This window comes from Haliaeetus albicilla, chromosome 25 (genome assembly GCF_947461875.1).
Source record: "Haliaeetus albicilla chromosome 25, bHalAlb1.1, whole genome shotgun sequence".
Taxonomy (NCBI): Eukaryota; Metazoa; Chordata; class Aves; order Accipitriformes; family Accipitridae; genus Haliaeetus; species Haliaeetus albicilla.
In genome coordinates this window covers 22,741,283-22,757,572 of record NC_091507.1, presented here as the reverse complement: position 1 = coordinate 22,757,572, position 16,290 = coordinate 22,741,283, and the positions used below count along the sequence as shown (strand labels likewise).

General features: G+C 40.8%; 1 protein-coding gene across 4 annotated transcripts in view; it reads left to right on the top strand.

Moving 5' to 3' along the window:
- The window catches only part of ARHGEF7 (Rho guanine nucleotide exchange factor 7), a 128,112-nt gene that overhangs the window by 40,129 nt on the left and 71,693 nt on the right, over window positions 1-16,290 (top strand). For 3 of the 4 annotated variants that reach the window (XM_069770259.1, XM_069770260.1, XM_069770262.1), the window contains exons 3-4: window positions 10,441-10,525; window positions 14,799-14,929. In XM_069770259.1, the coding sequence (XP_069626360.1) occupies window positions 10,441-10,525; window positions 14,799-14,929 (216 nt within the window). Of the gene's footprint in view, window positions 1-8,175; window positions 8,195-10,440; window positions 10,526-14,798; window positions 14,930-16,290 lie in introns of those variants that run through there. The other variant, XM_069770261.1, reaches the window with a different exon arrangement.

The window sequence follows — 16,290 nt, the reverse complement described above, 5'->3', positions numbered from 1 at the left end:
TCATCTGATCACTTGGCTGTATGCATTTGTTCCAGATGAAACGTGAGCATGTGATAGCGTTTAAGTTGTGGTTAGAGCACGTGGTAGTGTAGTAAAACAGCCAGCAGGCTATTTTAAGAGGGCAGATAACCTCATGTAGTACAAAATCTTTTGCAGTAAGACGACTCCTTCCCGCCCCCAGCTCTTACTCTCTGGCATGCGCTGGGTGTGTCTCTATGAACACTGCTGTTTTAAAACAAAAAATCTGTCTCCACGATCTCACTACGTGTCTGTGATACTTCGATATTATGGTAGTGACTTAAACTGGTATTTAGCCACTATTTTGCCTGTTTTGCAAATTGAGAGCTGGGTTGCAGGTAACACTACCTATGTTGGACGCAGAGAAGTTTTTTTTCTAGCTCTTTTTTTCTTTTTTCCATTATATAAATTAAGCTTTTTTGCTTCATTATATAGGCCTCTTCTCACTCCATACAGCATGGCTTTTGAAACTAAGCTGATACTTCAGAAATTAGTTGAGAAATGTTGGCAGAACATGTATCTAGACAGAAGGCATCTGAAATAGTTATGGCAAGTCATCCTTCCTGTGTTTTTAGGTAAGAGTATGGAAATGTTCACAGTTCAGCTGATGCGTACTTCTCTATTTTGGAAAATAAATCTGAAATTCAAGTACTCCAAAAGGAGGCATCTCCCTTCCTAATGTTTGAAACCTAGCTGCAAGTTTCCTGGATGTATCGACTCCCTCTTCCTTAGGAACTGGTTTATTCTGAGCCTTACAAAATTCAGTGTGTCACTGCTGAGTTCAGCCATTGGCAAACAGCAGTTTGAAAAACGTTGCACAGAGATGACTCGGTTCTGAGTGTTTGTGTTCAAGATCTGCTTTCAGACCCTGGCCAGGCCACTTGGGCAGCCTGTTTTGGTAGTCTTAAGCGACTGTCATTGTTGCTGTCCTGTCATTTTGATTTCTTCTGTGACTATGAGTGATCTTGAGGCCAGTCTTTGTTTTCAGTGCTCTTGATAATTTCAGTTAGCAGTTGGTCTGGTGTTTGTGCAGAGCCATTTTTTGCATTGTTCTTTCATTAAGGCTTTTTCTGAACTTGTTTCTTTATAACTTATTATTGCGGAAAAAAGAAAAGTCAGGAAGAAACTGTAGATGTGTGAAAATGATGGAGCCATAATGTATGTTTATACTTTAAGATGGGAAACAGTTTGCAGATTCCATTACAATAGCTTTGCTTGCAAGTACAACATTTATCTATAAATTATGGAGGAGGAGGTGGATATCTGCCTGTGAACTTTACCTAGTAGTTCAGGGCAAGATAGCCATCCTCCCAGGTGGAACTCAAGAAGGCTTGTGTTCTCCCTGCTGTTCTGTTGTGGCAGTGTTGAATGGGGTTGGTGGAAGGATAGGTGCCCAAGAGGGTCTGATGTAGCAGAAGCTGTGGGATGAAGGAGTGGCTCCCCAAAACTGCAATCTACTACTGTGACTTTAAAAAAAAAGCGTGGCCACTCAAGTGACCAACCACTCCCATGACTTGCAGTTGTTCACATCTAATGGGGACTGTAGTCTTGCAAATGTGACCAGTTGATACTGTTACAGACATCACATGAATTTTGAAGACCAAAGTCTGCCTTTTTTGTGTGTGTGTGTAATCGCAAGTTATTGACAAACTAATTCAAACTAATTACTGGCATCTGTCTCATAGAAAGGCCTAAAAACTGACTTCACAGACTTTCTCCTGCTACATTGATCTTTAATGTAAACTATTCATAGAAGAAGAAACTGGCATCTGCGCTCAGAATCAGAGGCACAATCCTGGAGTTGATGTTAGCATTGTTCTTGGAGGGGGGAAAGCGGGACCTAGAAGCTGCTTTCCTTCTCTGCAGTCTATTTCTTTTGGGAAAATCTCCTGTTAGTTCTGTGGGTTTTGCTGTTGTTTGCTTTTGTTTCTGAAATTTGGGCCAGCCTTTTTATTAGCAGTGGCACTGTATCTAATCCCCATGGCAGTTTTGGCTTCTAGTCCACTCACGCCCTTTAGTGCTGAATAAGTTTGTCATCTGTGGTGTCCAAAAGAAATGCTATGAAAGCAGGAGCCTTCTTTTTAGCAAAGGGTTACTGACAAATCACAATTTTTCTGAATATCTATGCTGATAAGCACCGCAGAAGTATATGTGTTTTTTCATTGCAGGGTCAGATGCCACAGTCACTTTCAGGAAGAAAAATACTGTGACGTTCTTGAGACACTTCTTGCTGGTTTCTTGTGAGGCAGTTCTGTCAGTGCAAAGACTTGAGCTTTGACCTCTGGAGCATTGCTAGGGTACACAGCTGGCTTAGTGGAGCACAGAAGATTAAGTAGAACCCATCAGCAAATTTAGGAAATTAATGTAACTTGTAGTTAACTGAGCACCTAGTCTTCGTCCTCCGAATGTATCATTGTTATTCTGTACAGCGGGCCTTCATCTAAGCAGGTGGACATTGTCCTTCAAGCCAAGTAAAGTGTTTGGGTATAGTTTTTTTTACTTGTCATTCAATAGCCTTTGGTTCTTTCATTCTTAGGAATTGCACTATTGGGAGAAGGATAAGGTGGAGTTTTCAGTTCCTATTTTTAGAGAGAAAAGCTAGTTCAGTAGGATATCCTTCGCCTTTCTCTTGTGGTTTTCCCCAGAACATATGACTATTTAACCATGTCCTTGTTTATCAGATGCACTGTCAGTCTGTGATGGCTTGTGCACTTATTAGCCCAAAATTCATTTTTACCATTTTTATCACTGAGCGCTTACTCTGCTTCATAGCAGAGTTGTCTGTATTTGTTTCCAAGTGTGTACTTTGTGGTTTTTTTCTCAGTCCTCTGTGTCTTCTTACTTACACATAGTATTCCCCATGCATTTTGGCTGTGTTGTTTTCCCACAGCTGTGTTTCCTGATTTATTTTAGGAGAGTAGTTCACATAGTTCTTGTCTGTGTATGTCAGAAAGAGAGGTGATTTTTACTGGGCTGAATCTTCCTCGGGGTACGTTTGTGGCCAAGTTTCCCTGTTGAGGTGCCTCTCTTCATTGGCACCCGAAGGTCCTTATGCAATTGCTTTCTTTCAGCTAAGCAAGTAGGTGTACCCTGTTGCGTGGGCAAGTACCGAGGCATCTCAACTTCAGTGTCCTGATCAAATTTTATCATTGAGTAATTTCATTGCAACAACTTTTATTTTTGCCTGTAGTTCCAGGACTGTGAGCTTCCTTAAGCTTTAGTGCTCAATCATGTATTAATACTGTATGCCACTGAAAGTCTCTTTCACTGGCAGCTGAGATTATCACTGTGTGGTATCATCTGTAAGGTTCAAAACCTACAAAGCAATTTGAAAGTGATTTAGGATGAAGGTGTGATAGATGTAGTTCTTGTTTTGCTGTGCAGGTAGAAATTTGGAACAGGCTGATGTTTTCTTACATGCTTACACAAATGTAGGCAGTGCTAACCTTTCTGTTTTTTAAATTACATCTTGGTTTCCTACTACTAGAAGTTTATGGTTAAAAGTGCCAAATTCTATGACTTTCTTACTAAAAAAATCATTTGAGGATACTAACTTGCTGTGTCAGACTCTAAAAACAGACAGATGTGGAAAGCTTCAGAAATTGTACAGTCCATCTCCAAAAAAGAACTTTATGTTTCTTTGTGTAGATTTTTTTTTTGTGCCATTTTTGCTGAGGTTGGTAAAAAATAAGTTATATATGTTTAGTTTTGGCAATGTTTAGATGTTTACTTTGAAGCAGTGGCTTAGGTAAAATGTTATGTAGCATTTTAAATTAATGATCTGCAGAATCATTAATGCTTTGATGCAGTTGGTTTGGGCAAAAAATTCTTGGAGCTGGAAAGGTTTAGTACATCTTCAGGGACTCTAAAACAAGTTGGTTTTTTTGTTTTTTTTTTTTTTTTAACCTTTGTCCTCTTTGGATTTGTTGTAAATGTATATTTGAATACATGCATATGCACACAGATGTGCACACAGACACTACAAACTTCCATGTACATTTTTATTGCTGGTTTTGCCTGATTTTGTAGATAAGTTAGGCCTTAAAAGTATTACTAGTTGTAGGAATTAAAGCTTTCTAGGTGATGTGGTGGTTTTAGTACAACTAAGTTTTTACTTTTGAGGAACAGGTTTATATGAGCAGTAAAACTTATTCCAGATCTCCTCTTCAGTTTTGTATATTCTTTACCACTGAGTTCTAATTTCTCTTGTGAACTGTTACCAAATCACACAGAAATCCTGCACTGCGGGTCTGTTCTCCCAGTTATTTTCAAACTTTTCCTCTTGTCATACTCTTAATTTTTTGAAACAGAACTTATTCTTTTTTTTTTTTTTTTAGCTCTCCTTTGTGCTGTGCATTACTACATTTGGGCAACAGTATGCTTCATAGAGATTTCCAGAAGATTTGTAATCACCTCTTCTTCTCCCCCCCCCCTTCCCTTCCTCTCTCAGTTGTCATAGTTCCCTGCTTTTCTTATCTCTTCCTTTTACTGCCGCAGCTTTCAGATGATAATGCATGGCTCGAGGAACAGCTGCTGCATAATAGCTGAATGAGACTCAGCACCACTTCCAGCTGACCTAATGTGAGAGTAAATGAAGAAATTTGTGCTTTGCACGTAGGCTTACCTAGAGGATCTTTTGTCCAGCTTGGGAATATTAGGTGTCATCACGGGAAGGGGGACCCTGGTTGGCCTCCACGGCTTCCCCTTGCCAGCTGCTCCAGCGGTCGAAATACACCAGGGGCGGTGGCACAACAAAGCAAGGTGTTGGAGATCCTTAGTGTTCTTCAGGAAGGTCCCCTGTTTCTGACCATGAGTTGCCTTTTTTCCTACCGCTTGTTCATTCATGCTCCGGTGGCCAAAGCCGCCGCAGCCTGTGCACTAGCAGCAGGTGGAGCGACGCAGTGTCCACGGTCGTGCTGTGCTTTGCCAAGCTGCCCTGCTCATTTCCTTTCCTTTCCTCCGGCTGAGCGAGCCAATGCTCGCGTAATCTTTTGCGCTGGGGGCCCGAGGCCACCGCACTGAGCTGGAAAGTGTCCTGCCAGTTTAGTACACACAGCCTAGAGGTTACAGCTTATTTTGGGGCCGGCTGGCGAGGTTAGCAGCGGCAGCCCTATCTGTGCTGCACAGATGTCTGGGCTGCTCGTAAGTCAGCTCCTCAGCTGCTGCAGTTTATGGTGCAGTGCTGTAAAGAAAGCTGTCATCTATTTTTGTCAGACAGATGCTTAAAATGTTGATGTTAACTGGGAATACTGTACCTCTGTATATTCAAGGCACTAATCTAGCAAGGATATATTTATTAAGAAGAACCTTTCTATTTTGTGCTTAACCAGTATAGGAACTTTTCTTACTATGACTGTTACATACAGCCTTACTGATGCTCTGGTGGTTTAAGGATACAAGCAAGTTAAGACTGGTAGAAGACACGCTTGAAGAAAAAGCAAGTGTTTGGAAGCTTGGCTGAACCGCCCCAGATTTTTTTCCTGTCTCCAGCTGTAGACCTTACCGTAACAGGAGAAGTACCTTAATTTAAAAATATTTCTTCTGTAACTGGCTTCTGACTTAACGGGCTAGAAGGGGGGAATAAAATAGTGTAAAGGATATATGAGGCCTTGAAACTGACTGAGCTGAAGAAAAGAATGCTGCTGCAGGCTTACTGTATGCTTTAGTCTGCTCTCACCAGGTATATTCTCAACCTCATTTTCTACCTGACTTTTTCTTTCACTAATTCCTCAATTAATGTTTTTCCAATTTCAGTAGGTACTGATTGCTGCAGGGATATCAAGGACGAGCATTGTTATGTTAGTTTTATTTCCTTATTGCTATTAGATCATAAACACCATTTGAATGGAAGTCTCTGTTCACTGAGGGTTAGTGGTTGAGATGACTTAAAATTACCTGAGTGTATTACCATGGCCATTTTGCATGTGATGGAGTTCAAACAGATGCATGCGGAGGTCAGTCTTGCCTTAAAATGTGAGGATGGATTTGGTAGTTGAACAACCAGCATGTGGATGAAATGGATCTCTAAGGCATTTAGTTTTGTGTTTAAGAAATGTCAGTGATGGAAAAATCAATATGGCTCATGTGAAATGAATTTAAAAACTGGCTTATTAATAGGCTTTAATACAAATGTAGAATGGCCATCCAATGTACACCTTGCTATAGAGGATTTGCTGCCATTGGTACTCAACCATGTTATTTAACATTTCATTAATGACCTGGAAGTAGTCATAAAGTTGTTATTAATAAGTTTGCAGCCAATTGAAATCCTAGGGGCAAAAAATGCAGGCATAGTTATGGAAAGCCAGGCTTGTATATTTGGAATTGGTGGGGGGTGTGGAAAGGGAAGCCAGAATCTGTGGGTCAGGGTAGGCAATCAGCAGGCTTTGGCAGTCAGTGTCCTGTGACCGAAAGGGCCAGCATGTTCTTAAGAATATGTGTAGTGTCACGTAGGATCACGTAAGACCCCTTGTTATTAGGCAGTTTGATCTGGTCTGCTTCTAGAGTATGGTATCTGCCTGGGATATCGATGTGTCAAATGTTGAAATCCAGGAGAGAACAGAAGAATGCGAGAAAGATGTTAAAACCCAGGAAAACCCAGGCAGATAATAACAGGCATACAGGGATGAGTCTGCTAAGCTTGAAGTTCATTGGTTCCCAGCTAACTATTTATAAATTGCAAAGTGTTTCTAGTGTAAGGCTCCTAATACAGTCCTGGTCTGTCTTTATTTAATAGGTGTGCTTCATGTTAATGCTTATATAAGGCATATCTGCATGTGGTCAGTTCTATGGAATTTAAAAACGAAGGTATGTTATTTAAACAGTTTGTTCAAAAGATTTTGCTTGGCTGGGTCCTCATCCAATGTGACTTATGACTCTTTTAAAGCTGCATCCTGGCTATTGTTTTATCTGTCTTGGTGGAAGATAAGGATTGGATGAACAAGAGGGTAAATGTCATCACAGGAGGAGTGTCTGCAGTTAAAGATATTGTTTGCCTGGAAAGCAAGGGCATATTGGCAATATTTTTCCATAAAGTCTTTTTTAATGTCTATATATGCCTGTTGCATAATGCTTAAAAGACAAATCTCAGTATCTCCAAGGTAATACCTTTCTAAGTGTTTGCATTTTTAGGCTTTAAGAGCTGTAAGCATGTGCAAGTTTGAATTCACGTGCTTCTGACAGGATTTGAAAAGTGGGTTATGCTAGAAGGTAATTTAGCATGCAGACCTTGTTATTTGGTGATAGTTTGCAATATAAAAATAACTTTGCTTGATACTTGGATCTCAAAATTCAGCTTTAATTCTTGCAGAATTGAGGGTGTTGTATGGGGGGGGGTGTTTGTCATCCAGTGACACTGAATAGGGAAGTTACTGAATGACTTTCTCGCATCAAGATATCATACTTTAAAGAGTCAGTTCTCACAGCTGATCTGTCCATAAATACCAGAATGAAGATTGTAGTCCACATGCAGGTCGGACTTCTCTTGAAAACCTGGAGCAGACTGTTTTCTCTGGCAATCCTATGGAAGATCCTCTTAAAGCATTTTGATGCTTTTACTCATGTCAGTTTTCAAATATGTTGTGAAATGAGCAAACCTCCACTAAGATAGAAGGGTGTGAGCATTTGGTGGTTTTTTTTGTTGTGTGGGTTTGTGGGGTTTTTTGTTCTGGTTTAGTTTTTTGAAACAATGTTTTTGTAGTCAAGTAGTTGAGTTCATAACGAATTAGCCTCAAAACTTTAGAGCACCTAAGCTTTTTTCCTCACTTTTTATCTCTCTAGGTTAGTTTATTCGTAAACATTTGTTATGTTAGAAGACAAATCTCTCTGGAGGGTGTCACGTCCCCCTCCCCCTTTATCAGATGCTACTATTGAACATGCCGGCCGTGAGCGTGCGGAGGGTGCCTTCCTGTCAGAATTGCTTTATGCAAAATCGCAAGGAAGCAAATGTTTCTCGTATCCTCCCATTGTGTTGTTTCCTGTGAAGTAGCAGACTGGATGCGTGTCCTGGATACAGGCTTTTTTATGGCACTATACGTGTTGCAATGATCCAATCAAATCGTTCTTGGTATCCCCTATAGTCTCTGCATAGCAGGAAACGAGGCTTCCTCGCATCCTGTTGTTCTCCAGTTAGCCTGACTTTGGAGAGCTCTTGGCTCTATCAGAATCCAGAATGAAGGTGAGCTTAAAATGGATTTAGGATCTTTTTTCTTTTTTTTTTTTTTTTATTAAAGTTTTTGTAAGTTTAAGCTATAGTTTATAACCTTTGTCTTAAACATTATTATTTTTTTTTAATAGCTCTCTCTCTCACCTGTAGTACCTTTCTGATCCAGTACTGGTGTCCACACAAGCATATGTGTCTCATGTATTTCCTTTTTTTAGGATTGGGACCATAGTTTTGCGATTCGGTTTGTACTTTTAGTTTGCTTGTTTAAAAACTACCACAACATGCATGTAGCTAGCAATGAAAATTTTACACTCCTGATGCTTTCTTGTTCCATAACAGCTTGAATTTTTTTCCCCAATTTGAGCAGTGGTTAGGCTGATCTCCAGTCTGGTTTTGCGTTTAAGGCAGATTTTATATATTCTGCTGCCACCTTATTGGTGTTGTTTCTCATCTCTATTTATAATAAATTATGCTATTAGTAAAACTTAACATATCTTTATTCTTTTTGTAAAATCGGATTATTTCTTATTTGCATAATGCCTTTTTTGTGTATATAGTCTTTAAATACTTCCTCATCTTTCAGGAAAAACCCTACAAAATTCACATCTAGGCAATTTCCTGGTCCCTCTCCTTACTCCTTACAGTTTCAAATAAGTAAGAGTGGTCTTTAAATTATCTGTAGCCCAGTGAAACTCGATGAAATACTTACCTCACTTATTTTATGTGAGTGGTAACTGCTTGGCGTATATTAGTGTTTGCCTCTGCTTGATTCTGCATCTGCTTTGTGGCATTGCTCTTCTGAGCTGTATACACACTACCTGAGCTTGAGAGATGTCGGCACCTGAACAGCCGAGGTAGAACTGCTGCTTGCTGGGACCAGAGATGATCCTCAGTCTGAGGGGCAAAAATGTGCATGTTAAGATATGCAAGTACCTTAAATACTGTAAACGCTTTGGGAGATTTTTTTCCTTCCTGAATAATACTGTCATTAAATGTTTTCTAAATGTGCTCTACCTTTGTCAGTATATCACATAACCAGTCACAACTGATCTGGCAGCCCCTTCTGTGGTTACTTTAGATAGCTTTCATGAAAATTTTCACTTCTCTTGGGTTCAGCTAGCCTTCCTTTGTCCCTTTCTCTCTTCTCCCCTGGGAATATGGGTTTTTCCTCTCCTGCCTCTGAAGGCTGCTTTCTGAGGTCCAGATAGTGCCTGTGGGATGGGTCTGTTATCAGGAAAATAAACAGGTTTTTGTTGACTTTTTAGATGAAAACTGCTACGCTGTGGGAAACTAAATCTCTTTCTGTTTCTTAAATCAGTTGGAACAACTGTGATAGCTGTCTTTTTATTGTCCTCTTTTTAGTCTTGTACAAGGGAGTACTGTGACTGCTTTCGACCTATGCAGAATCTATTGTGAGAGCTATTTTCATGAGACTTTGGATGAGTGTTTCCATTACCTCAGGCAAATATTATTGGTCGGTCTCTCTCTTTTTTTTTTTTTTTTTAATCTCCTCTTTCCCCCCTGAAAATCCAGATGTTTAATATCATCACCCAGTGCTTGAAAGTTACTGGAGTGTTTTCTACAAGATAGTTTGAGGTTTGGATCTCTTTCCCACAGTTAAAAAATAAAAATAAAATAACCCTCAGCTTTCATCCCTCCCCTTCCCAAACCTCATTTTCCATCTAACCTATCCAGCAACTTCACTCTTTGTAAAATTTATTGATTTTCAGGAGTGCTGCTTTCCTCTGTGTCTTGTAGAATAAAGAGATAGCATGTACGTTGTTGTTGTGCTTTTTAAAGTACTTGTAGTAATTTTAAAAGTACTTTATAAATAGTAAGGTACAGTGCCTGTGAGCTGCTACAGAAAAAGAAGAGTATGCCAAGAGTAATGGTACCCAGTAACTTCTTTGGCCAAAATGTCTGAGGAAAGCTTCTCTCTTCTGATAATTATGTTTTATTCAACTTCCCTGTAATTTAAATGACACTTGGTATTTTTAGCTTATGTTCTTCAGTTTTTCCCAAATGCAGCTGTTTCTATATTCTCTTTCTATTTAAAAATGAATTGATTTTTTTTTTAATTAAAAAAAAAAAGGGGGGAGTGGGGGAACCCCCAGAGTTTTACTGGTCTATAGCAGCCACTGAAAGACTGATACCTTTATTAGGCAATAGATTCTACAGTCATGGTTTGCACGGTAGCATAGAAATGCTTAGTTTAAAGGCTTGTTTCTATGACTTACTGCTTGTTGTTTTGTTTTCAGACTTTTGATGCAAATGACCTGTATCAGGGACAGAATTTCAGCAAAGTTCTCAGCTCTCTCGTGGCTTTAAATAAGGTGACTGCAGGTGAGTAGACTCTGCTCTGTCTTGGTACTTGCTTACAATTACCTTCAACTCACATCAGTGTATATTTATACCTGTTCCTATGCGCATGATAAAATGAAGATGCACAGTGTTTTAGAAGAGTTTTTGTGGCAGTTCATGTTGTTAAGACTTTGGCAGTGGCCTCTCTGGGTTCTCTAGTCTCCTCTTCTGTAGAAGAAAGCTTTGCAGTGGAGCTAAAACTGAGCCTTTTAGCTGGCAAGAATTCTTAGAAAAGGGCCTGGGTTTTTTTGGTTGTTTTCTGGGTTTGTTCCCCCCCCCCCCCCCCCCCCCCGTTTGAAATACTAAAGTTGACTTTTGCTTCACTCTGTCATTCCCATGTTTGAACAATTTTGTCAAGGTTTTTTGTCGTTCCCTCCCCACTCTCCATTCCCCAGCACCATCCTTTCTTGACAATAACAAAAGGATAGCCAACGCCTTCGATACCTGAAGCCACGCGTGTTTCATTTAGGTAGCAGCTAGAAGTCTCAAACCACCCACCTCAAGTTCTTTGGTGGGAGGGAGAGAACTGTAGAAATAGCACACAGGTGATAGGTGTCCGTGCTTCATTGTAGGGTGAGACTGTGCTAAACGATGCCAACTGGACCCAAGGACAATGAAAAAATGTTAACATTGGTGGCCCTTTTTGGCTTCTTTCTGCTCCAGGCTGGGGCTTTACACTGTCAGCAGCAAGTTCCAGTGATGGCCATCAGGTTAGAGTCTGGTGAGAGAAAGAACATATTTAAAAATGAGCCATACTTGTCAGTTTTTATATGAGGAGGAAAAGGAAGCTGATAGAAAAGTCAGTGGTGGATCAGTGTTCTTTCGTTTAATAGGAATATGGTAAGTATCTTGTCACTTCTATAACACTCCTCTGGTCCATTACAACAGAGGATTTTTTTCTTGTAGCTTTTTTTTTCTTGTATCAGAAAACACCCCATAGGAGTGAGTTTTACAACCAAATTCTTAGTTCTAATGAATGGGCATGGAGTTATACCATTGACTTCTTTGAAGCTACTTAGACCAGTTGAAGATATTGCTTTTCATCTTAACTGCAAGTGCAAATGTAGACCATTTCAGTACATCTTTAAAGCTGCTGTACACAGACCATAGCTGTATTGAAAGGGGAGAAAAAGTGCGGCTGTTTGGTCCAGACATCGATAGATTAATACCCGCATAAAAAAGCCACAATTGCAGCTGGCTTAGAAAGGACCCAGGCTGATCCCTTTCTTTGGGGGGTGGTAGTGGTATGGAAACCAAAAATCAAACCCACGTGCAAACTGTGGTGTTGCCTCATTCCTAAGAGCAAGCAGAGCTGCATAAGTCTTCCTGACCAACTGTTCTTCCAATGTTCTTGAATTGGGTGACTGTGTAGAAGGCGTTGTAGATTCTATCTCGCTACTCTAGTATTGGAAGATGGCTTTCAGATCCCCATCTGGGTCTGCAAGAATTTCAGGTATGCACAGGTTCTTCCAAGATGGGCTTTTCTGCAATGGAAGGAGTGTGAGTAATGAGCATGAAGACTGATGAAAGGCTGCTATGGATATATGCTCCATTAAATTCTTAATTTCAGGAGGGGTGGGATCAAGTTGCTGTTTGTAGACAGATGAGGGGAGAAGAACTGGTATAGGGAAGTTGAGGTAGTGGTAGAGAAGAAGAAAGGGTGTTACAAACCCTGGAAATCTTTCGATGGATGGAAAAGTGAAGCTTCAGAGAAAATTACCAAATTAATATTTGTCAAATGTGCATTCTGTTGCCACTCAAGATTCTTGAGTTTTTAGCAGCAGGGTTGAATTTTTCCTGACAATAATCTCGTTGAGAAATTCATGGAACGTGTTTATTTGGTATTGTAATGGAAACTTTAATGGATACATGGTGTCTGCAAGTCTTTTAAATATATCAAAAGTTCAGATTGATTTAAAAGTATTCACATATTCTTGGTAAAAATACTTGCAATTTGCATGTGGTTTGTTTGTAATAATTTTCCTTCTTTTCAGCTCAAACACATGCAGTTTCTAATTCAAGCCTCAAAAGGTGCTCTTGTGTTGGTGTATTAGCTCTGCTGTTGTGCGATAGAAAATTTCAGGAATCAGGCCACACTTAAACAAATTCTAGGTAGTGTGTTTTAGGGTTGCCCAGTGGCTGGAACACAGTGCCGTAAGTCAACCTGATCCTGTTTTCCTGGGTGAACTGTGTCAAGGTATAATGCTGGATTTGGTGGCGTGTCTGTTCTTCTACTTGACTCCAGTTAGGAAACATAGCAAACCGGATATGGAGATGTTTCATGTTAATTTTAATCCTTAAGTTCTATTAGTTACTGATGGTTATGGCAACTTCAAAGTTTTGGGGAGCATTAGAGTTAGCCATAAAGTTATGATTTACAAATGAGGCCCATGATATAGTACCATTTCTCACCTAGCAGTCTGTGAAAACAAAGACTCATGTCCTTTCTCTAATGGACTGTAATCATCAGTGTTTATATTAATACAGTGGCCTTTAAATGTGTTTAGGAAAGCAGTTTCACAAAGGTGACATCTTTTATGACTTCAATGTGCAATGATACTGTCCATACAAAATATGCAACTTAGTGCAATATTAGAACTATTCATATTGTTTGACTAGGGAGTGTCTATTTATAGGTTGGGGTTTTTTCTGAAGGATAATGATTTTCGAAGGATAACAATGACTCACTTAAAAAGAGGCACCTGAGGAGGGTGTTGTCTGCTCAGTCACTGCGGACTTGGAGCATCCTTTGTCAACACTTTTGTGCTTGTTGTCAATCTCAAACCCTTTCCCTTCTCCTGCATCTCGACTGCTGTTGGATGCTGAATTTGAAAGGCTTTCCAGTTATGATGAATTGAGTTGTCCATTCAGATTTGACGTGGAACGGCAGATACACCTTGTTCACCAGTCTCCTCATGGAACTGAGCCTGTATGTGTCATTTCCCTTGGACAAAAAATAACTTGGATTTGCATAGTCATGGTCTGCATTAGTCTCGAAGTAATGAATAGGAGACGGTAGTTGTGTGCATGTACATCTGATACGGAGGTCAAGGGTTGGAAGCAAAGCAAACTACTAGGAAAGAGAGTAACAGAGGCATAAAACCCAGGAGAGCAGCTGGGAGGCTTGCGTAGTCTAGTGAAAAGACCAAAGTTTGGGACACAAAATACCGCACTGCTTTCAGGGCTCCTTGAAGCTCAAATGCTCACCGAATGATTTCCTTGTACGTGGGAAGACACGAGGAAAAGGGAATGAGTCGCTGTACTCGTGCGAAGGAGCAACGTTTGCCTGCTGTAACGTGTCCCCTGCGCGAGGGCCCTGGGAGCGTGCCCCTCCTGGGGGTCCGGCTGCGAGGACTGGGGCGCTGGCGCGGCCAGGAGCAACCCCGTCCCGCTGCAACGCTGCGGGGAGGCTGCGGCCGGCGCTGACCCCGGCCCTTGGGAGCCGCTTTCGGTGCAGTCGGGCCCCTGCCTGGCCGTGGCCTGCTAATCCCCGTGAGGACACCCCGCGTCCCGTCCGCAGGGAGGTGTCCAGTGTCCGGGACTGGGGCGGTGGGATGAGCCCTGCCCTGCCGCTCCCCTGATGCTCCCTAGCCCACAGGGACCCCAGCGGCACCCCGACGGCCGCCCTTGGGATGAAGAGCTCAAAGGGGTGTGCTTCTCGGAGTAGAGACATATGAAAGAGGGGAGAGGTTTTGGGAGGGTGGTGGGTTTTTTCTGAACAAGCAGCTTTCTTCCTTTCTACTCCTCCTATCCCTCCCCCTCCCTCCAAAGAAGAAGAAATAGCTTAGCTGGCAAAAAAGGGATGAGACAAAGGAACGCAGGAAAAAAGACAGTGGAAGGAATGTTTTAATTGAGAAGGAGATGGCGGAGGGAAGAGCTAAGAAACAGATGTGGCTGGCTTTACTTCAAGCAAGTTCTATGCATTTGAAATTCTTGGCCACTAGCTAGAATGATGCTGGTTAATTACCTTTAAATAGACTGGTAGCGAGTAGGAATGGAGAAATACTACCCTAACCCTCCTCTTCCTAAACAGCTCAAACTGTTTTCCTGTCTGTGTGGAGAAGAAACTGCCAGTATCTCAGGATTTCAGATTATTTATTGCTATAATTTTTTTTTTTTTAATGTTTAATTATTGAGCAACTGCAGATACATCGAATCTGCTTTAAGCATGTGAGTTTTACAGAGGTAAGCAGAAGTTATATGCAGATTTCTCAAATTCTAATATATACTTTTTTTTTTCCCCCCCTTCCTATAGACATAGGGCTGGGCAGTGACTCTGTATGCGCACGTCCCTCATCTCATCGGATAAAATCTTTTGATTCTCTGGGATCCCAGTCTTTACACAGTAGGACTTCAAAACTCTTTCAGGGACAGTATCGGAGTTTGGTAAGTTCTAGAAGAAATGAAACATGCTGTGGTGTGATTTTTATGTTTTTTTATGTTTTTTTTTCTTTCGACGAGATTTATAAGTAAACAATAGTGTAGCAAAGTAACTGCTCTTTTTCACCTCTGTATTTGAAGCCTGTGACATTCTATTTTTGCAGCTTATCTTACGATGCTCCAAAATACATGCAGCTTTCTGTGAACTTCTAAGTATTTTTTTCCTCACTTACCACTCCATGTTGTCTGCATACACAGTATGTTCCTGGATTTATTTAATTCTATTAGGTATAAGGACTTGCTTTTCCAAAGGCAAAAATCTCATTTTCTCCATGTCTTGAGTTTAGGGACAATGATTGAAAGATACTCAAACCTCAGCAAAGGTGGTACTTTTAATGTTAGCAGTATTGGTAGTTATTCCTGTTTTCTGTTATGTTTCAAGGTGAATCCTTCAACTAGCCTTCAGGTAACTGAGTGGTATGGGCAGTTATTTTACAGTACAACCCAAATCAGGATGGAGTACTGTATTGAAACTAACCGTGAAGAAAGGTGCTTTTAGTGACTAAAAGGTTTGCAAGGAGGGTTCAGATCCCTACTGTAAACTGCTTTTTCCATGCTTGAAGGAGGCTGTTTTGAACTATGTGATGATTGCTATGTGAAACTTGAAACAGTGCTCTGCTTAAGCTTTCTTAGGTGTGGTTTGATGTGTTTTCTCTGGTAGCAGAGCCTGTGCAAGTTCTTGCCCTAGGCCACTAGTTCCAGCTCCCACTCTGCTGTTCTCAACCCACTCAGTTTTGCTGATGCAACTGTTTGTGGGACTAGCTGCTAGCTGGATCACTGAAGTAATCAGAGTTTTAAGTATTTCTCACTTTGGTGATCTGAGCAGCTCTGCAGAAAGCTGCAAAGGGGCAGAGAAGTACAAGAAGCAGAGAAAGAGAGCTAGTGGCCAAACCTGGGAAGCTTTTAGTTTAGTTTTACTGCTGTAGATGATCAGTTTGGAACTGTTCTCACTGTTCTCACCAAATTTGTACTTGGTTTCCTCTACTCGAGAGCCATCCTGGCAGAGTAAAGGGACTGTAGTTGATGTCAGTGTGCAATGTTGCTGTTTATTTTGTGGCTTTTTACCATTTAGTAAGGCAAAACTTTTTCTCTTGTTGAGCAGTCATAGAAGATGAAAGCACATGATGTACAAGCAGAGGACTAAGGCAGAGGCACTTGTTGGAAAATAGGCCGATCTAATTGTCGAACAGCGTGACTTACAGTATCTTGGGGCTTTCTGCACGTTTTCAAAGTTGCATTTGCCCTCATTTTCCTAGAGTTTCTCAGCCACTAAAAGTCTGATTATTAAATTCACAATAACATGATTG